Source organism: Puma concolor, chromosome B3 (genome assembly GCF_028749965.1).
Source record: "Puma concolor isolate L17-30 chromosome B3, mPumCon1.1.hap2, whole genome shotgun sequence".
Taxonomy (NCBI): Eukaryota; Metazoa; Chordata; class Mammalia; order Carnivora; family Felidae; genus Puma; species Puma concolor.
Window position 1 is genome coordinate 119,620,261 of NC_141672.1, and position 23,155 is coordinate 119,643,415.

The following is a 23,155-nucleotide window of genomic DNA, read 5'->3' on the forward strand; positions in this document are numbered from 1 at the left end:
GTTAGAATCAGCTTGCTCAATTCTAAATTAAAAAAAAAAAAGAAATTATAAACATTTTCTTGTGGTTTTTTTTTTAACTTTTAGATACAGAATTTACTGATGCAACACTTATATACAATACCCAGTGTTCATCACACGTGCCCTCTTTAATCCCCATCACCTGTTTAACCAACTCCCTCCTTCCTCCCCTTCTATAACCATCAGTTCTCTATACTTAAGAGTCTTTTTCTTGGTTTTCCTTGCAAATGGCAAGATTTCATTCTTTTTTATGGCTGAGTAACAATTCCATTATATATATTCACCACATATTCTTTATCTACTCATCAGTTGATGTATAATTGGGCTCTTTTCATAATTTGGCTATTGTTGATGCTGCTGTAAACATTGAGGTGCATGTATCCCTTTGAATTAGTATTTTTGTTTTCTTTGGGTAAATATCTAATAGTGTAATTTCTAGATTGTAGGATAGGTATATTTTTAATTTTTTGAGAAACCTCCGTACAATCTTCCACAGTGGCTGCAACCGTTTGTATTCCCATAAACAATGTAAGACGGTTCCACTTTCTCTACATCCTCACAAATACCTGTGTTAATTTTAGCCTTTTTGATAGGTGTGAGGTGATATCTCATTGTAGTTTTGATTTGTATTTCCCTGATGATGAGTGATGTTGAGCATTTTTTCATGCATCTGTTAGCTTTCTGGATGTCTTCTTTGGAAAAATATCTATTCATATCTTATGCCCATTTTTAACTAGATTATTTGTTCTTTGAGTATTGAATTTTATAAGTTCTTTTTAGATTTTGGATACTAACTCTTTATCTGATATGTCATTTACAAATATCTTCTCCCATCCCACAGGTTCATTGTTTCCTTCACTGTACAGAAGGTTTTTATTTTGATGAAGTCTCAGTAGTTTATTTTTGCTTTTGTTTCCCTTGCCTCTGGAGACATGTCAAGTGAGAAGTTGCTGCCCTTGGTCAGAGAGGTTGTTGCCTGTTTTCTCCTGTAGGATTTTGGTGGTTTCCTGTCTCACATTTATTTACTTATTTATTTTTTAATTTATTTTTTAATGTTTATTTATTTTTGAGAGAGACAGAGACAGAAGGCGAGTGGGTTGGGCAGAGAGAGAGGTAGACACAGAATATGAAACGGGCTCCAGGCTCTGAGCTGTCAGCACAGAGCCCAACGCCGGGCTCGAACTCACAAACGGCGAGTTCATGACCCAAGCCAAAATTAGATGCTTAACTGGCTGAGCCATCCAGGCACCCCCTCCTGTCTCACATTTAGATCTTTCATCCATTTTGAATTTATTTTTCTGTATGGTATAAGAAAGTGGTCCAGTTTCATTCTTCTGCATGTTGCTGTCCAGTTCTTCCAACACTGAAGAGACTGTCTTTTTTCCATTGGATACTCTTTTATGCTTTGTTGAAGATTAGTTGACAATATATTTGAGGGTTTATTTCTAGGTTTTCTTTTCTGTTATATTGATCTGTGTGTCTGTTTTTGTGCCAGTACCATACTGTCTTAATCACTACAACTTTGTAATATAACTTGGAGTCCAGAATTATGATGCCTCCGGCTTTGCATTTCTTTGTCAAGATTGTTTTGGTTATTCGGGGTCTTTAGCAGTTCCTTGCAAATATCAGGATTGTTTGCTCTAGCTCTGTGAAAAATGTTGGTGGTATTTTGATAGAGGTTGCAGTAAATGTGTGGATTGCTCTGGGTAATATAGACATTTTAACAATATTTGTTTTTCCAATCCATGAACATGGAATGTTTTTCTCTTTCTTTGTGTCCTCTCCAATTTCTTTCATCAGTGTTTTATACTTTTCAGAGTGCAGATCTTTCCCCTGTTTGGTTAGGGTTATTCCTAGGTATCTTATGGTATTTGATGCAGTTGTAAATGTGATTAATTCCTTGATTTCTCTTTCTGTTGATTCATTATTGGTGTATAGAAATGCAGTAGATTTCTGTATGTTTGTTTGGTATCGTGTGACGTTACTGAGTTCATCTGTCAGTTCTAGCAATTTTTTGGTGAAGTCTTTTTGGTTTTCTGTGTAAAGTATCATGTCATCTGCAAATAATGAAAGGCTTGACTTCTTCCTTGCCAATTTGGATGCCTTTATTTCTTTTTGTTGTCTGATCAATATGGCTAGGACTTCCAGTACTATGTTAAGTAACAGTGGTGAAGATGGACATCCCTGTCTTGTTCTTGACTGTAGAGGAAAAGCTCTGCTTTTCCCCATTGAGGATGATATTAGCTCTGGGTTTTTTGTATGTGTCTTTTATTATGTTGAGGTATGTTCCCCATAAACCTACTTTTTTGAGGATTTTTATCAATAATAGATGTTATACTTTGTCAAGTGCTTTTTCTCATCCATTAAAAGGATCACCTGGTTCTTTTCCTTTCTTTATTCATGTGGTGTATCATGGTGATTGATTTGCAAATACTGAACCACCCTTACAACCCAGGAATATATCCTACTTGATCATGGTAAATGATTCTTTTAATGTACTGTTGGATTTAATTTGCTTGTATTTTACTGAGAATTTTTGCTTCCATGTTCATCAAGGACCTTGGCCTGTAGTTTTCTTTTTTAGTGGAGTCTTTGTCTGGTTTTGGTATCAGGGTAATGCTGGTCTCATAGATTGAATTTGGAAGTTTTTCTTCCATTTCTATTTTTTGGAATAGTTTGAGAAGAATAGGTATTAACTCTTCTTTAAATGTTTTTTGGGGACGCCCAGATGACTCAGTCAGTTGGGCATCCGACTTCGGCTCAGGTCATGATCTCACGCCTCATGAGTTCAAGCCCCACATCAGGCTCTGTGCTGACAACTCAGAGCCTGGAGCCTGCTTCAGATTCTGTGTCTCCCTCTCTGCCTCTGCCCTCCCTCACTCACATCTGTCTCTGTCTCAAAAATAAATAAACATTAAAAAAATTTTAAAAATGTTTTTTGGAATTCCCCTGTGAAACCATCAGCCCATGTACTTTTGTTTGGGATAATTTTGTACTTTTGTTTTGGGATAATTGGGATAATTTTGATTACTGATTTGGTCTGTTTGCTGATTGTCTGTTCAACGTTTCTGTTTCTTCCTTTTTCAGTTTTGGTAGTTTATATGTTTCTAGCAATTTATTTATTTTTTCCAGGTTGTCCAATTTGTTGGCATACAATTTTTCATAATATTCTCTTATAAGTGTTTGTATCTCTGTGGTGTTGGTTGTTATTTCTCCTCTCTTCATTTGTGATTTTATTTATTTGGGTCCTTTCTCTTCTCTTTTTGAGAAGTCTGGCTAGAGATTTATCAATTTTATTAATTAATTCAAGGAACCAGCTCCTGGTTTCATTGATCTGTTCTATTGTTTTTTTAGTTTCTATTTCTTTTATTTGTGCTCTAATCTTTGGCATTGTATTGAATCTATAAAGTAATGCGGGGAGATTGATATATTTTAAATTGATCCTTCTAGGTTTATGAACATACTACTAAATGTTTTTTTCTATTTGTTTAGATCTTCAGAAATATCTTTACATGAACTGTAACTTTTAAAATGATTAAAATAGTAAACTTTATGGGGTGCCTGCGTGGCTCAGTTGGTTAAGTATCAGACTTCGGCTCAGGTCATGATCTTGCAGTTCATGAGTTTAAGCCCTGCTTTGGCCTCTGCACTGGTGCTGCGAAGCCTGCTTTGAATTTTCTCTCTGCCCCTTCCCCACTTGCCCTCTGTCTCTCTCAAAATAAATAACTAAACTTTAAAAAAAGTAAATATCATATTATACATATTTCACTACAATAGAAATATGTATAAAAGCTGTTTATTAAAAAGGTTATAAAACTTCTATTATAAATTACATATTTATGTACTACAAATTACATATTATAATCCTTATAACCTTTTTATAAACAGTTTTTGTGCATATTTTTATTGTAGTGAAATATAATATAAAATTTACTATTTAAATAATTTTAAAATTTGCAGTTCATTGGCACTAAGTACCTTCCTATTGTTGTGCTTACCATCAACACTGTCCATGTTCATAACACTTTTCATCTGTCAAAACTGAAACTCAGTATCCATTAAGTAATAGCTTTATATTTCACAACCGTCCCCTCCTGCCACCAAGCCCATGACAACCACCATTCTACTTTCTGTCTATGAATGTGACTACTCTAGGCACCTCATATAAATGGAATCATATGCTATTTGTCTTTTGTGATGTCTTTAAGGTTTTTCCATGTTATAGCATGTGTCAGAATATCCTCCCTTTCTAGGGCTGAATAATATTGCATTGTGTGTATACACTATATTTTGTTTACCCATTCATCTGTCAAGGGACACCTGGATAGCTTCTCCTTTGGGCTGTTGTGAATAAAACTGCTGTACATGTGGGTATATAAATATCTGTTCAGGTCCCTATTTTTAATTTTTTGGGGTATATAGGTAGCCAGAAGTGGAATTGTTGGATCATATGATAAATTTATCTTTCATTTTTTTGTGGAACAGCATACTTTGTTTCTGTAGTGGCTGCTCCATTTTACATTTCCACTGGCACTAAAGTTCTAATTTCTCCATATCATCAGCTTTGCTTTTTTTACTTTTGACTTTTTTATTTCTTTTTGGGGGAGATAGTAGCCATCCTAATGGGTTGTGAGGTGGCATCTTAATTGTAGTTTTGATTTGCATTCCCCTAATGATAAGTGAGGTTGACTACCTTTTCTTGTACTTAATGTACATTTATATATCATCTTTAGAGAAATGTCTATTCAAAATCTTCGCCTGGTTTTTAATCAGGTTTTTTTTTTCTTGTTGAGTTGTAGAAGTGTCTTTATATATTTTGAATATTGACCCTTATCAGACATTTGATTTGCAAATATTTTCTCCCATTCTGTGGATTGCCTTTTCATTATGTTCTTGTTCAAAAACTTTAAATTTTGATGTATTCCAATTTGTCTGTGTTTTCTTTTGTTGCATGTACATTTGGTGTCATACCCATAAAACCATTGCCAAACTCTCTACTCCATATGCTTTCTTCTAGGAGTTTTAGTTTTAGGTTTATGTTTAGGTCTTCAATCCATTTTGAATTAATTATTGTATATGTTATAAGGTGGGGGTCTAACTTCATTCTTTTGCATGTGAATATCTTTTCCCAGTATCATCTGTTGAAAAAAATTGTCATTTCCTCATTCGATGGTCTTCCCTTGGCACCCTTATCAAAAATCATTTGATCATATATTTGAGGGTTTATGTATTGGCCTTCTATTCTGTTCCACTGTTGTATAAGTCTTTATATCAGTACTGTAGGTTTGTAATAAGTTTTGAAATCAGGGATCTTTTAGCTTTGTTATTGTTCAAGATTGTTTAGGGTATTCAGGGTCCCATGTGAATTTTAGGATAGATTTTCCCCCCATTTCTGCAAAAGAAATCATTGAGATTTTGGTAGAGATTCCATTGAATCTGTGACTTGCTTTAGATAGTACTGACATCTTAAAAATATTAAGTCTTCCGATTAATGAATATAGGGTTTTTAAAAATCTTTTTGTGTTTGTATTTTCTTTCAGCAAAGTTGCACATTTCAGTTTACAAGCCTTTTACCTCATTAGTTTATTTTTAATTATATGTGTGTTAACATTTTTTGAAATTTATTTTTGTTAGTTTATTTTTGTTATGCTGTTATAAATAAAATCTCCTTAAAAATTTTTTTTTAAACATGTATGTTGCTGCTGTTTAGAAATACCATTGATTTAGACGTAGGGCTGCCATAGCAATCTTGAGAAAGAACAAAGATGGAGGTTTCATAATCCCAGATTTCAATATGTCTTACAAAGCTGTAGTAATCAAAATAGTATAGTACTGGCACAAAAATAGACACATAGATCAATGGGACAGAATAGAGATCCCAGAAATAAACCCATGTTTATATGGTCAACTAATCTATGACAAGGCAAGAATGTATAATGGGAAAAAGACCATCTTTTCAACAAATGGTGCTGGGAAAACTGAAGAGCTACATGGAAAGTAATGAAATTGGACCCACCTTCTTATACCATACAGAAAAATAAACTTAAAATGGATTAAAGACCTAAATGTGAGACTGAAGGCATAAAACTCCTAGAAGGAACATAGGCAGTAATTTCTTTGACATCAGCCATAGAAACATTTTTTCTAGATAGGTCTTCTCAGGCAAGGGAAACAAATGCAAAATCAAATTATTGGAACTATACCAAAATATAAAGATTTTGCACAGCAAAGGCAACCATCAACAAAATGACAAGGCAGGCTACAGATTGGGAGAAGATAATTGCAAAGAATATATCCAATAAGGGATTAATATCCAAAATATATAAAGAACTTATACAAGTCAACACAAGAAAAAAACAAGTAATCCAATTAAAAATGGGCAGAAGACCTGAATAGATATTTTTCCAAAGAAGACATATATAGATGGCCAACAGGCATATGAAAAGCTGCTCAACCTCACTAATCATCTGGGAAATGCAAATCAAAGCCACAGATATTACCTTAAACCTGTGAGAATGGCTAGAATCAAAAAGATAAGAAATAACAAGTTTTGGTGAGGATATGGAGAAAAAAGAATTCCAATGCACTGTTGGCAGGAATGTAAATTGGTACATACATTATGAAAAACAATATAGAGATTTCTATCAAAAATTGAAAAATAGAAATAGTATATGATCTAGTAATTCTGCAGATGATTTACCCAAAGAAAATAAATACACTAATTTGAAAAGATTTATACACCCTTGTGTTTATGGCAGTATTACTTATAATAGTGAAGATTTATGGAATCAACTCAATAGTCCATTGATAGATGAATGGATAATGAAGACGTGATGCACATGTATGTGTGTGTGCACATATGCACACACACATACATATTGAATATGACTCAGCCATAAGAAAGTATGACATATTGCCATTGGAGCAACAAGAATGGACCTAGAGGGTATAATGCTAAATGAAATCAGTCAGAAGAAGACCAAAACTATGTGATTTCTCTCACATGTGGAATTTAAGAAACAAAACAGATGAATGTAGGGGAAGGGAAAAGAAGAAAAGAGGGAAGCAAACCAAAAGTGACTCTTAACTACAGAGAGCAAAGTGACGATTGATGGAGGAAAGTGGGTGTGGGGGAGGTGTGTTAAATAGGTGATGGGTATTGAAAAGTGCACTTGTGATGAGCACTGGGTGTTATATGTAAGTGATGAATCATTAAATTCTACTCTTGAAAACAAGGTTGTATGTTTTTTAAAATCATGGAGTTGAATTTATCAAATGTTTTATCTCCTTATATAGATATGTTCATGTAAAATATCTCCTTTAATCTGATCTAATGTGATGATTAATTTTTTAATATGTAATCAAGCCTGCATTCCTGGGATAAACCCAACTTGGTTTTGATGTAGTATAGGAATTTGTTCATATAAGTATGGTTTTTAACTTAAAGGGTGAGATAACCCTATATTTTTTTAATTAATAAACATTTTTCTGAACTATAACATAAGCAGAATAATACACAAATGAATAAATCTGCAGCTTGGTGAATTGTCACCATGCCCCTGTATCCTCTAACCTGGTCAAAATATGGAACATTTAGCAGCACCACAGGATCCCTCCCATGTATCTTCCAAATTACCACCCCTTCTTCAACCTTAATAATAATCACTATACAAGCTTCTTGCACTTTTTAGCCTAATTGGTTTTGTGCCTAGGAATGAGGTTGCTGGTCTCTGGGTTATTGCAAATGTTCTGCATTAGTAAACACTGCCAAATTGTTTATCAATATAGTTGTACAGTTTACATTTTCACTAGCATTTTGAATATTCTCGATGCTCTATATTGTTGTCTAAAATTGGAGTAGACAGTTTTTAAGAAAATTTTTTTACAATTTTATTGTGATATAATTGACATGAAAAATTGCATTTATTAAAGTGTACTATTTCATGAGTTTTCACATATGTAATCTCTGAAACCATCAGCATGATTAAGGTAATGAACATAACCATCATCCCTCCAGATTTTCTCGTGCTGTTTGATAGTCCATCTCTCCTTCCCTCTACCCTCCTCTCCAGACAGCCAATGATTTACTTTCTCTTTTGTCTTTCACTTTCTTTTGCTCAGCATTATTTTGAGATTCCTTCAGATTGTTACTTGTACATACAGCTTCTTTTTTATTGCTAATTATATATTCATATACTAATCATGCATTTTTCTATTGATAGAAATTTGGGTTTATTCCACTTTTTTGGTCATTATAAATAAGCTTTTCTGAACGTTTGTGTATGAGTACTTTTTGTGGACATATGCTTTCATTTCTCTTGGGCAAATAGCTAGGAGATGGATGGCTGGGTTATAGGGTTGAAGTATGTTTAACTTTTTGAGAAACTACAAAATGTTTTTCCAAAATTAGTCACACCATTTTACATACCCACTAGTAGTGAAGGAGTTTCAGTTTCTTCAAAGCCTTGACAACACTTGGTGGATCAGTTTTTTAAACGTATGCCTTTCTAGTTGGAATATTGTGCTGTTTTATTGTGATTGTAATTTGCATTTTTCTGATGACTAATGTTCAGCATCTTTGCATGTGCTTATTAGCCATTCATCTATCTTCTTTGGTAAAACATCTACTCATATCTTTTGCCCATTTTTCAAGTGAGTCCTTCATTATTATTGAATTGTAAAAATTCTTTATATATTCTGGATTCCCATCCTTTCAGGTATGACTTAGAATTTGTGGCTTATCTTTTTATCTTTTAAATAGTTATTTGATGTGCAAAAGTTTTAATTTTAATAAAACCCAATATATAAAACTTGTTTTATGTATGAAGCTTTTGGTATCATATCTAAGAAATCTTGCCAAACTCAAAATCACAAAGATTATTTTTCACATATTTTCTTTAAGAAGTGTTTCAGTTTGGCACTTACATATAGGTCTATAAGTCCATTTTTCTTGTGACTTTATTTAATTTAATGACTTTTATTTTTAGTGTAGTTGACACACAGTGTTACATTAGTTTCAGGTCTACAACTTAGTGACTTGACAAGTTTATACATTATGCTTTGTTTGCCACACGCGTAGCTACCATTTGTCCTGTTACATCACTATTACAGTATCATTGACTGTATTCCTTATGCTGTGCCTTTTATTCCCATGACTTATTCATTCCGTAACTGGAAACCTGTATCTCCCTATCGCCTTCACCCATTTTGCCCAACTCTCCATATCCCTCCCTTCTGGCAGCCATCAGTTTTCTATATTTTTTCTATATTAATAGGTCTGATTTTGATTTTGTTTGTTCATGTATTCTTTTCCTTTTAAGGTAACTTTTATGTATGGTATGAAACAAAGATCTAAATTTATTTGCATATGGATATCTATCACAGCATCATTTGTTGAAAGACTATTCTTTCACCATTTATTGCCTTGCCACCTGTTCAAGATCAATTAGTCATACATGTAAGGGTTTATTTATGGATCTGTGCTGTTCTATTCATATGTATATTTCTATTCTTATGCCAGTACCAGACTGTCAATTACTGTGGCTTCATAGCAAGTTTTGGAATCATGCTATGTAAGTTCTCTTACTTTGTCTCTTTCAAAACTGTATTTTCATGTAAGTTTTAGGTTTGCCAGTTTCTACAAAATAGCTTGCAGGGATTTTGGTAGGAATTGGCTTGAATCTATAGATCATTGTGGGAAGAGTTGCCATCTTTACAATATTGTATATTCTGATCCATGAATATGATATCTCTATATCTCCTTTAATTTATCTCAATAGTGTTTTATAGTTTTTAGTTATAGTTCTAATTTGTAGGTCTTGCACTTTTTTTCTTAAATGTATTCTAAGTACTCTTCTTGAAGTCATTGTGATTGGAATTATTTTCTTTATTTTTGGTAGTATTTGTTGCTAGTATACAGAAAGACAATCAATTTTTTATATATTTCATTTTACAACTTTGTTTTTTTATTACCTGCTCAGTTTTCTTACTAGTTTTGATGGTGTTTTCTTTTTGTTGTTGTTGTTTTTCCTTAGGATGTTTTACATATAGACTCACATCATCTGGAAATTACAAGTGTTATACTTCTTGCTTTCTAGTATGAATGTCTTTTTTTTTTCCGTTGTCTTTTTGCACTGGCTACATGCCAGCGTATAATTTTAGTAGAGGCTGTGACATTGTATATACTTACTTTGTTCTTAATTTTAGTAGTGAAGCATTTAGTCTTTCCCTGTTACCAATGATGTTAGTTGTACGTTTTTCTTAAATCCCCATTATTAGATTGAGGAAATTCTCTTGTATTTCTAGTTTGTTGAGTGCTTTTTAGCATGAATGGACTGAGTTTTGTTAAATAAATGCACTTTTTTTTTTTTTTGCACATCCATTAGGAGGATTGTGCAGAGTTTTTTTGTATGTTGTAGTTATTACATTAATTCATTTTCAATATTAAACCAACCTTGCATGCCTGAGTTAATTCCTACTTGGTCATGGTGTATACTCATTTTTATATGTTCCTAATTTCTTGTTAAGGATATTTACATGAGGGATATTGGTGTATAATTTTCTTGTGATGTCTTTGGTTTTCATTCCTCATAGAATATGATGGAAGTGGTTTTTCTTGCACTATTTAGGGGAACCGTTTGTGTTAGGATCAGCATTATTTTTTTAAATATAATTTGCCAGAGAATCTGTCTAGGCTTGGATTTTTCTTTTGGGGGAGATTTTAAGTTAGCAGCTCATTTTTTTTTATGTTTCAAGTTTTATTAAATTCTGGTTAGTTAAGGGATTCATCACTTGCATATAACACACAGTGCTCATCACAACAAGTGCCCTCCTTAATACCCATCACCTATTTAGCATTTTATGGTCTATTGGGATTTTTTTGTTTCTTATTCAGTCAGCTTTCATAATTTGTGTCTTATTAGGAATTTGACCTTTCCATTTAAGTTCTCTATTTTTATATATTTATAAAGTTCATTATTTCTAATAAGTAATTTCACTATGATCTATAGTGAAGTCTCTTTCATTCCTAATTTTTGTTTACTTTGGGTTTCATTAGCTCTGCTTTTCCTACTTTTATGAGGTTGAATCTTTTAAATTTTTTTTTTTTAATGTTTATTTATTTTGAGACAGAGAGAGAGCATGAACAGGGGAGGGTCAGAGAGAGAGGGAGACACAGAATCTGAAGCAGGCTCCAAGCTCTGAGCTGTCAGCACAGAGCCCGACGCGGGGCTCGAACTCAGGGACCGTGAGATCATGACCTGAGCCGAAGTCGGACGCTTAACCGGCTGAGCCACCCAGGTGCCCCTATGAGGTTGAATCTTTAGTTGATAGATTTTATATATTTCTACATTCCCTTTTAAATTTTAAAAATTAAAAAAAAAATTTTAATGTTAATTTGAGAGAGAGAGAGAAAGCGTGAGTGGGGGAGGGGGAGAGGGAGAGGGAGAGGGAGAGGGAGACGGAGGATCCGAAGCAGGCTCTGCAGAGAGCCCTAGGTAGGGCGTGAACTCACAAACCATGAGTTCATGACCAGAGCCAAAGTTGGATGCTTAACTGACTGAGCCACCCAGGTGCCCCTATTTCTACTTTCCTAATTCAAACATTTAAGGGTATAAAGTTTTTTCTCAGCACTTCTTTAACTTCATCCCATCAATTTTGATATGTTAATTTTAATTAAAGATATTTTCTAATATTTTTTAGATTTTTTTGATACATGAATTATTTAGAATCATGCTTAGTTTCCAAGTATTTGGTGATATTTTCTGTTGTTTTATAATTAAATCTTTTGTAGTCGAGGAATATTCTTTGTATAATTTTAGTCCCTTTAAATTCATTGAGATTATTTTATGACCTTGAATGTAAACTATTCTGGAGAAAGTCCTACACGCTGTTGTAAAGTGTTTGTGTTCTGCTGTTGTTGGGTCAAGTGTTTGTGTTTTTTTTGTTTTTTTTTTTAATGTTTTACCTATTTTGAGAGAGAGAGAGAGAGAGCGGGGAAGGGGCAGAGAAAGAGAGAGAGAGAATCCCAAGCAAGCTCTGCACTGTCAATGCAGAACCTGATCTGTGGGGCTCAGTCCCATGAACCTGTGAAATCATGACCTGAACTGAAATCAAGAACCTGATGCTTAACAAACTGAACCACTCAGGCACCCAGGATGGAGTATTCTTTAAATGTCAGTTAAGTTAGTTGGTAGTTTTGTCTAGGCTTCTGTATACTTACTGATTTTCTGTCTAGTTTTATTAATTTCTGATAGACTGTTACGGAATTCCCCTGGAAAGCCATCTGGCCCTGGACTCTTGTTTTTTGGCAGATTTTTGATTACTAATTCGATTTCCTTACTGGTTATGGGTCTGTTCAAATTTTCTATTTCTTCCTGTTTCAGTTTTGGTAGTGTATATGTTTCTAGGAATTTGTCCATTTCTTCCAGATTGCCCATTTTATTGGCATATAATTTCTCATAATATTCTCTTATTATTGTTTTTATTTCTGCTGTGTTGGTTGTGATCGCTCCCCTTTCATTCTTCATTTTATTTATTTGGGTCCTTTCCTTTTTCTTTTCAATCAAACTGGCTAGTGGTTTATCGATTTTGTTAATTCTTGCAAAGAACCAGCTTCTGGTTTCATTGATGTGTTCTGTTTTTTGGGTTTTGATAGCATTAATTTCTGCTCTAATCTTTATTATTTCCTGTCTTCTGCCGGTTTTGAGTTTTATTTGCTATTCTTTTTCCAGCTCTTTAAGGTGTAAGGTTAGGTTCTGTATCTGAGACCTTTCTTCCTTCTTTAGGAAAGCCTAGATTGCTGTATACTTTCCTCTTATGACTGCCTTTGCTGCATCCCAGAAGTTTTGGGTTGTGGTGTTATCACTTTCATTGACTTCCATATGCTTTTGAAATACTGTTGAATTGTCTATTTATATTCTCAGTTTTGACAATTTTTGCTTTGTGTATTTTGGTGTCTCAATGTTAGGGGCATATAATATCTTCCTTGGGTATTGACCCTTCCATCATTATGAAATGTTCCTCTTTCACATTAAAACAAAAATATTTCTTGCTATAAAGTCAATTTTTTTCTATTTTAAATATAGCCATGGCTATAGGTTACATAAAATGTCTTTTTCTGTCCTTCTACATTCATACTTTTGTGCCTTTTTTATCTAACCTGTGTCTCTTATGGTCTAAATAAAGTTGAAGTTACTTTTTGATCTAGTCTGCTAGTTTCTGCTTTTTCATGAAAGTGTTTTGTCCATTCTCATTGAATATAATTATTGATATAATTACATTTATATTTTCTATTTTGATCCTTGTTTTCTATACGTCTCAAGTTTTTTTTGTTCTCTTACTACTGCTTTTTTTCTTAATACTTTTTTAGTGTGTTATTTAAATTTTTCTCTTGATTTTTAAAACTATTATTTTAGTTGTTTGCTTAGTGGTTGCTCTCTTTACTACAATACAAAGTAAAGAAGTAGATTATTAAAATCTACTTTTGATTAAAACAAACTTAATTTTGGTAAGATAGAGTAACTTTGTTCCACTATAGGTCTATATCCTTTTCCTCTAGTGTTGTCATTGTCACATATATCTATATATGTGGTAAACTCAACCATCCAGTGATAGAATTATCTCTTTATGTAGTGTCACATTTTTCAAAGAAATTAGAGTAAAAGAGAAAATACATTTATAAGTTCCTTTATACTAATTAACATATTTACCATTTCTGGTGTACTTCATTTTCTTTGTTTATGGATTCAGGTTACTTTTTGGCATAATTTCTCTTTAGCTAGATGGCCTTTCTTCAGTATTTTCTACGAAGGGAGTTTTGCTGTCATTGAATTATCTTGGTATTCACTTATCTAGGAATATTTTGCCTTCATTTTGTTTCTGTTTTTAAAAATTTTTGTTGAAGTATCATTGGTGTTTTCCTTCATTCTGAATGATATTTTTGGCAGATTTATTTAGAGTTCTTGTTTTTTTTCTTTTTTGTTTTCAGTAGTTTGAATTTTTTGACTTCTGTTTTTTTCTGATGAAAAGTTAGCCATTAATCATATTGGTTTTTCCTCTGTATATGGTGAGTTGTTTTTTTCTTCCTGCTCTCAGAATTTTCTGCCTGTGTGTAACCAGTTTCATTCTGATTTGTCTAGGTTTATTGTCTTCATGGTTATTCTGTTCTGTACATATCAAGTTTGGGAAGTGTTTGGCCATTATTTGTTCAGATATTTGTCATTTCTCTTCTGAGTTGTCACAGTTTCTTAAACTTTGCATGGTTTTGATGACCTTGACAGTTTTAGGTAGTGGTCAGGTATATTGTAGAGTGTTCCTCAGGTAGGACTTGTCTGATGCTCTTCTTATGGTGAAATTGATGTTATAGCTTTTGGGGAAGAAGAGCACAGACGTGACTGTGAATTACCACTTGTAACATGTCAGAGGTTCATGCTATCAATTGGACTTATCACTGATTTTATTAACCTTGATCACTTGGGTAAGCTAGTGTTTGTCAGGTTTCTCCATTGTTACTGTAAAAATTTCTCTATGCTGTCCCCGGTGGAAGCAAGCCACTAAGCATAGGCCATGCTGAAAAGGTGGGGAATTATTCTTTACCTCCTTGAGGGAAGAATTCCTACGTTAATTGTTTATAATTTTTCTGTACAGGACAGTTGTCTATTCTCTCCTATTCATTTAAGTGTTTTTTTTTAATGTCAGTGTGGACTTATATATATTTATTTTATACATTGTGCTGTAAACCAGTATTATTTATATTGTTACTCAAATTGTTCCAGCTTTGGACATTGGGAGCTATTTCATATGGAATCATCCATTTGTTTAAGGATTCTTGGTTCCTTTTATTGGAAAGGTTTTTAAAAAAACTTTCTATTTTTCTGTTGAGATTCCCTATTTGTTGAATCATTGCCATAATATTTTTCTTTAGTTTGGCATACTTTCTTTTACTTCTTTGAACTTATTTGTAACAGCTGTTTTGTAGTCTTTGTCTACTAAATACAGCATATGGCCTCATTCAGGGACAGTTTCAATTGACTGCTTTTTCTTTTCTTTTTTTTTTTTTATGTTTATTTTTCAGAGAGTACGAGAGAAAGCATACATGGGGGAGGGACAGAGAGAGGGAGGGAGAGAGAGCATCCCAAGCAGGCTCCACACTGTCAATGTGGAGCCCAGTGCAGGGCTTGAACTCACAAACTGTGAGATTGTGACCTGAGCTGAAGTCTGATGCTTAACTGACTGAACCACCCAGGCGCACCTAGTTGACTGATTTTTTCAAAGCCTGGTCATGCTTCTTTGTATGTCTCATAATTTATGATTGTTTCTTTTCCTGTTATTTTTGTCTTTGTGAGTTTATGCCTATTCTATTCATTTCTTGTGGTTTTTTGGAAGGGAACAGAAATAAATATGTTTTCAACATGCCGTGTGTATTTTTTATTTATTTTATTTATTTTAAATTTTAGTTAACATACAATGCAATATTGGTTTCAGGAGTAGAATTCAGTGATTCATCATTTATATGCAACACCCAGTACTCAGCACAAGTGCCCTCCTTAATACGAATCACCCATCTAGCTCATCTCCCACCCACCTCCCTCCAACAACCCTCAGTTTGTTCTCTGTCATTGAGAGTTTCTTGTGGTTTGTTTCCCTCTCTCATCTTCTTCCCCTACCCTTCCTTCCCCTATGTTCATCTGTTTTGTTGTTTAAATTCCATGTGAGTGAAATCATATGGTAATTATCTTTCTCTGTTTGACTTATCTCTCTTAGCATAATACCTTCTAGTTCCATCAATGTCATTGTAAATGGCAAGATTTCATTCTTTTTGCTGGCTAATATTCAAGTGTGTGTGTGTGTGTGTCTCACACACACACACACACAAACCCCACATCTACTTTACCCATTCATCATTTGATGGACATTTGGGCTCTCCATAATATGCTATTGTTAAGAATGGTGCTATAAACATTGGGGTGCATATACCCCTTTGAATCTGTATTTTTGTATCCTTTGGGTAAATACCTAATAGTGCCATTGCTGGATCAAAGGGTAGTAAAAGCAAACAGTAAGCTAGATCTTTTTTCCCCTAGATCTGAAGCTTTGTATACTTTTTGATCCATAGACTTGGTGCAAGCAAGTTGCTTATGCTGTTTTTCTGGGGAAGAGGCCTGCTGTGCTGATTCTCAGGCTGACTTGTTGCAGTGGAAATGTGCCTTCAGGGCATGGGGGGGGTGGGGCTTGGTGTAAACAGCTCTGGCCTCTGCTAGTGGATATAGTTTTGCTCCCTGAGGGCTCTCCATGCTGATGGGTGAGTTGAATATGGCTGTGCTCCCCTCTCTAGCCCCAGAGCTGAAAGATAATGCCTCCTACTCTTCAGGGAACCCTCACAGAAGAACAATCAGTCACCCCTCTTGTCACCCCTGTTTCAGTCAGAACCCTGCATTCACTCTACCTGTGTCCTAGCTTCTTTATCTCAGGCCCATGACTGAGTTTCAGAACTCCTCCAAATTTTAGGGACTCTGTAGGCATGGACCATTGCTTTTTTTCTGGGGGAGGGCCTTGGAATGCTTTTGCTGGCCTGTGGGAGGAAAACAGTGGCAGGACTGTAGCAGTTCAGGGTTTATGTCAAAATGTAGCAGAACACCAACAACTCTGCTTGCTGCCCTCAGCCTTTATTCTGCTCCTGTGCCTGGATGTAGTGCAGCACCTTTGCCCCACCTGTCCTTTTTGTGACCGAGGGGGTCCTCAGACCACGCTGGCTGTCACTCCTGGGATTCCTCCCTGCTTTGCTACTTGGGCACCTTTAAGCCAGGCAATTCCTCCAATGTAGCAGACTTCTACAAGTTCAGATTTTGCACTCCACTGCTTATAATACTTTGCGATAGCCTCCATAAGTAGGCTCCCTCCCCACTGCTATACCCACAGCTATGTTTCCCCGAAGACCACTCTCTGCACCTCCTGCCTTCCAAAAGGTGGTTGCTTTTCTACTTGTAGACTTGCAGTTTTTGTTTTCTTAGACCTCTGGTTGATTTCTTGGGTGTTAAGAATGATTTTTATCAAATCATTGTGAGGTCTGTTTGGTGTTTTGGAGGAACAAGACAAGTTTAGGATCTCCCTACTTGTTGCCAATTTAACTCCTCCCTCTCAACATGCCATATTTAAATGAGAGTTCCAGTGGTAGTTAGTATTTAAATCCATACCTGGGTCTGTGTCCAGAAATCTATTATTTTTAAATTTCTTTTTAACATTTATTTATTTTTGACAGGGAGAGAGTGCTGTCAGGGGAGGTGCAGAGAGAGAGAGAGGGAGACAAGGGATTTGAAGCAGGCTCTATGCTGGCAGCAGAAAACCCAATGTGGGCTGGAGCTCACGAACCATGAGATCAAGACCTGAGCTGAAGTCAGATGCTTAACTGACTGAGCCACCCAGATGCCTCCAGAAACCTATTTTTATAACTGAAAACTTGTGTTGCTTTTTAAACATTTATTGAGCAGTGTATTTGGGACATAGGCACTCAGAAAGAATAATTTAAAAAATAATAATCCTGTAGAATATATAAGCCTATGTATCCTAATCATTTTTAACCTCGTGAAGTTCGATTCTCCAAGCAGTTGAGTGTATCATTTTTTTACTATCTTCTTACAGAGATAGGGAAGAGCGATTGGCTGCACTCACAGCTGCTCAACAAGAAGCAATGGAAGAGCTCCAAAAAAAAATTCAGCTTAAGGTAAGGATAGTATATATTTCAATTTGAAATTTTACAGCTTTCAATGGCACATGAGATTAAATCTTTTATTTAAGGGATTGTATAACATTTTAATTTGTATTCTTAATATTTGGTTAATAAGATTTACATGATTTGGTTTTGGTCCATTCTAATTCAACTGTCTGAAAAATTTATTTTAATATGATAAAATGATGAGAATAATTAAAGGAATTTTAACTTTCCTGTTTTTACTAACCAATTTGTTAGTGACTTGAAGGCATTACTCTTTGGTTTCTGATACTTATACTTTTTAATTATTTACAAATAAACAAAAAATGATTAGTATAATTAGTTTCACTTGATTTTCAGTGCCTGTGAATTGTGCGATTGTAACTTGGGAAATTGTGATAAACTGCTGTTTTCTAGAAAATCTTTACCATTAGTAATACAGTTTCTAGCAGTATATTTTACACTGTGTAACAATTACTTATACATTGTCTCCTCACAGAGATAGTACATTCCATAAGGTAGAGGGCCATATTTTATTACAGGACTTTATCATTCACTAAAACTTAATGTACCAAAAATCTGTTGAGCCTTGTAGTAGACGTGGGGTTAATGAGATGAGTAAGTCATGATTCTAAATTCCAAGAAACTCTTAATGTAGTGTGAGAATCAGTTGCTAAACAGATAATTTCCATATGGACATATTACTTGGAGTGCTGTGAAAGTATGGATGAGGACACTGAGTTTAATATGAAGCATTTCAGAAGTCAGGAAAGAATTTTAGAGAATAACTCCTGAGCTGAATCTTGAATGGGTAGGAGAATAGGTAGGTGGGTGGGATGACATTTCCAATCATATGAAAAAGTATGAGTGTTAAGTCAGAATTCTGGAATTGTGTTTTTTCAGCTTGGTTATGTTTTTTGTTTTGGGGGTAAGTCACTGGAGGTGTGGAGCAACCAGAAATGGTGGTGTGAGGTTGGTGTGGTAGAAGTCTGCATCATGATGGGGTTTGTCTGCTATGAGGATATGCTTGGTCTTTACGTAGGGGTCAACATTTCCGAAAGTGTGTTCCCAGAAGTGCTTCTCAAAAGTGTGTTGTAGTCAATTAAGTGTGTAAAATGTTTTTTAGTATGAGCTAGGCTTATTGAGTCACAATGCACAGAGACATACTACAGGCTCCGTATAGTTCAGTGTTAAAAACCTGTTTTGCTTTAATGTAGTGTTTTCCAAATTTATTTGCGGATAGAACCTTTTCCACAAAGCACTTACAATATCATGGTGTTGTTCCAAAAAGCACACTCTAAGAGACGTTACTGTGCATGTAGGAGATATTAAAGGGCTTTATGTAAATTCTTATTCTTAGTGTTCATGTCAACATTGAATGAAGACATTTCTTCTATTATTGTAGAAACTTTAATGGAAATACTGTTTTTTTAAGTTCTCCGTATAATTTGCATCATTTTTATATTCTCACGCTTTGACTTCATTCACAGCATGATGAAAGCATTCGAAGGCACATGGAACAGATTGAACAAAGAAAAGAAAAAGCTGCTGAGTTAAGCAGTGGGCGGCATGCAAATACTGATTATGCCCCCAAACTGACTCCTTATGAAAGAAAGAAGCAGTGTTCCCTCTGTAATGTCCTGGTAGGTTGTCATTACTAATATTGTGATGATATGATTTATTACTAAAGTTTGTTAAACTATGGAAATATATTCTCCCGGTCTTTTAAAATGCATATGATTTTAAACCGTGGATTTCTTTCATGATTTTTATGCTAAGTAAGTAGTATAAAAATAGCATTGGCATTTAAGAGTATCAGTGCAAAGTGCCAGAGTAATGCAATTGCTGCTAAAATGGATATATACCTGCTTAATTGATAGCCCAAGCAATATTTTTGGGTACTGGAATCAAAAAAGAAAAAGGCATTTTCAGTCTTGAAATTTGAACTCTGATACTTAGAAGAAATGATATCCATGGAGCGCCTGGGTGGCGCAGTCGGTTAAGCGTCCGACTTCAGCCAGGTCACGATCTCGCGGTCCGTGAGTTCGAGCCCCGCGTCGGGCTCTGGGCTGATGGCTCAGAGCCTGGAGCCTGTTTCCGATTCTGTGTCTCCCTCTCTCTCTGCCCCTCCCCCGTTCATGCTCTGTCTCTCTCTGTCCCAAAAATAAATAAACGTTGAAAAAAAAAAAAAAAAAGAAGAAATGATATCCTGTTAAGGTTGGTTACAATGGCATGATTTTTCTTATGTATCTTCTAGAGGATTCTCAGAGTTGTGTTTTATTTATTTTTTTTTTTAATTTTTTTTTTTCAACGTTTTTTTATTTATTTTTGGGACAGAGAGAGACAGAGCATGAACGGGGGACGGGCAGAGAGAGAGGGAGACACAGAATCGGAAACAGGCTCCAGGCTCTGAGCCATCAGCCCAGAGCCCGACGCGGGGCTCTAACTCACTGCGAGATCGTGACCTGGCTGATGTCGGACGCTTAACCGACTGCGCCACCCAGGCGCCCCTCAGAGTTGTGTTTTAAAGAAAATATTTTTAGCCTAGTATGTAAAGGCTAGTGTGATATCAACATGCATATAATATACTGGCCTGAATATATAATTAGATATAATTATATGTTGATTACAATTGCTTTGATTTTATGCTTTTAGATCTCTTCAGAGGTGTATCTTTTTAGCCATATTAAAGGAAAAAAACACCAGCAAGCCGTAAGAGAGAATAGCAGCATTCAAGGGCGTGAACTTTCAGATGAAGAAGTGGTAAGCTTTACTTCTGTTCATTTCCACATATTTATTGAAAACTCAGTATGTCCTATATTATAAAGAATTCCATGTTCGGTTGTGATTATTTAAAATTATATTTAACATTTAATAACTATTAAAATATAGTATACAAATATGTCATTTAGTATACAATTTAGTGCTCACTTTGACAGTGCATATACTAAAATTTAGTATACGGTTTAACAAGAAACAGAAATAAGAACAATTTTACTGTAAAAAAAGGTCATAGTATTTTGATATTTTAATAATATACAAAAGAATTCTTTAATGATGCCCTGCATTTCTTGGAAAATAATTAACAATATACATGTCATGTAAATTGATAATTTTATGAGTACAGTATTTAGAAATTTTTGGAAATGCATTATTTATCTACCTATAATTGCTTACAGTGGAATTTAGATTTGTATGAATATTTTTAGAAATATTTTACATTCAATTGTTATCTAGACATGGATGACATTGCTAACCTATGAATTTGTTGGTTCTATTTATAATAGCAAATTTCTAGAGCTACCCAAAGATGAGACATTCATGTTTGTGAAGTATCTCTTAAGGTGCCCAGGAAAAGTTATTATGGTTCTAATGAGAGCAGTAACTGTATATACATACATGTGTGTGTTTAACTCCTGTTCCCCAGTGTAACGTATATTAATAGAGTACACAAATCTCAAGTATACAGCTTGATTAATTTTTACATATGTTTCAGTCACATCAAGATATAGATCATTTCTTATACTCCAGAATGCTCCCTCATGCTCCAACCCAGACATGTCCCCAAGCGGTAACTAGTCTATACCATCAGTTAGTTTTCCCTGTTCTGGAACATTCTTTAAATGGTATCATACAGGGGCGCCTGGGTGGCGCAGTCGGTTAAGCGTCCGACTTCAGCCAGGTCACGATCTCGCGCTCCGTGAGTTCGAGCCCCGCGTCGGGCTCTGGGCTGATGGCTCAGAGCCTGGAGCCTGTTTCCGATTCTGTGTCTCCCTCTCTCTCTGCCCCTCCCCCGTTCATGCTCTGTCTCTCTCTGTCCCAAAAATAAAAATAAAAATAAAAAAAAAAAAAAACATAAATGGTATCATACAGTATGTACTTTCTGTGTCTGGCTACTTTCACCTACCCCTAACTCTGAGATTGATCTTAAATGTTTATGTGAAGTTGTAGTTCATTCTTTTTCTTAGCTTTTTATCAATGCTCTCCAGGTGAAGACCATCAGGAATATATTTGTAGTTGAATAAAATAGGGTTTTATTTATTAAAGAATGGAAAATGTATACTGTGGGGAATTATGGAGCTTCTCAAATAAGGTGTTAGAAAGGGCTTATAGGATTTGGGCTTGTGCTAGGTGATTTGGTTGGGGAGGGGAAAGTTCGAGGACTTGAAGCTTTGATCTGGATTGGATGCTGTCAGGAAGCAGGGGTAAGTCTGTGGTTGGTTCTTAATAAATCAATAAATCTTACCTGGGTAGGAGGACTGAAGCTACTGTTTTCTCCTGAGTTTCTGGGTATGACCAGCACTTGATGGGAAATTGCACATAGTTATTTGGGCTTACTTCTCTATGATTTCCTCCTTTTGAGGATATTCCCCCCTCAAGCTCCAGTGGCTTTGGCAGCTCTAAACCAAATTCTGTCTCTTCAGCTCAGTAAGGCTGCTACTTTTAGTTTGCAGTGTCTCCATGCCAAAAATTGGTATAAGCCTTTCAAGGAAAAATCCAGAGTGAATGTGGAGCTTACCTCATGTGCTTCCTTTCTGTTAGGGATAATGGTCTCTCAAGTTCTGGCTCTGTTGGCTGTACTGTAATGCCTTCAAATTGATATTTGGTATACTTTGTACAACGTTTGAGTTGGGAGATAGTCCAGTCAGTATAAGCGAGTCCACTGTGGCTGGAATTGGAAGTCTCCTAATATTTAATTCCTGTATACACATTGTTTGACATAATGCTTGACACATGGTAAGGTATTTAATAAAAGCTCGTTGAGCTGAGTTGAACTGAGAGCTTCTACTGAATGGCTTTAGGTACCTCTAATAAAACATGTAATTAATCATCTATTTAGTTTACCTCAAATAATTTTTTGTCTTTTACTCAAATTGTATGAGTATTTTAAGAGTGAATAGTAAGGATTTTTTTTTATTTTACTTGAATCATTCATGTAATTTACCCCATTCACTCTTTAAGTTTGCTGTTTAGAACAAGAGTCATGTGTATGTGTGTGCCACTTTGAAAAAATCTTAAATTGCTTTCTTTAATTAGAATTTAATTATTCCATTACAAATGAAAATTTTCCATTTATAGAAATTACTTGTAATTCTCTTAATTAAAAAACTGTATTATTTAATTTACAACAGATTATTTAAACATTTTCTGGAATGTTGCTGTTATATAAATTGAAATCTAAATTTTATGTGTTTTACTTCAGTGAGAAAAGTTGAGAAGGAAAGAATAGTTCATGCAATTTGAAAGAAAAATGTGCAGTATTGTCTAACTTTTGTAGCTCTTATAGCATAGCCTGATGTTTAGCTGTTGTGATTTGAGATTTGGTTGATGTGTTCATTTTTTTATACTATTTCAGTTGAATTAAATTTTCCTTAAGTTCTCACTTAATTCACGTAGTTATTCTGGGTTATAGCCCTTTCTTCCTGAAAA

The 23,155-nt window shown here is 34.8% G+C and overlaps 1 protein-coding gene across 5 annotated transcripts in view; it reads left to right on the plus strand.

Moving 5' to 3' along the window:
- Positions 1-23,155, plus strand: part of SCAPER (S-phase cyclin A associated protein in the ER) — a 505,214-nt gene that overhangs the window by 172,421 nt on the left and 309,638 nt on the right. For all 5 annotated transcript variants that reach the window (XM_086711283.1, XM_086711287.1, XM_086711288.1 and 2 more), the window contains 3 exons: positions 17,656-17,737; positions 19,216-19,368; positions 20,381-20,488. In XM_086711283.1, coding sequence (XP_086567409.1) covers positions 17,656-17,737; positions 19,216-19,368; positions 20,381-20,488 — 343 coding nt within the window. The remainder of the gene's footprint in view (positions 1-17,655; positions 17,738-19,215; positions 19,369-20,380; positions 20,489-23,155) is intronic.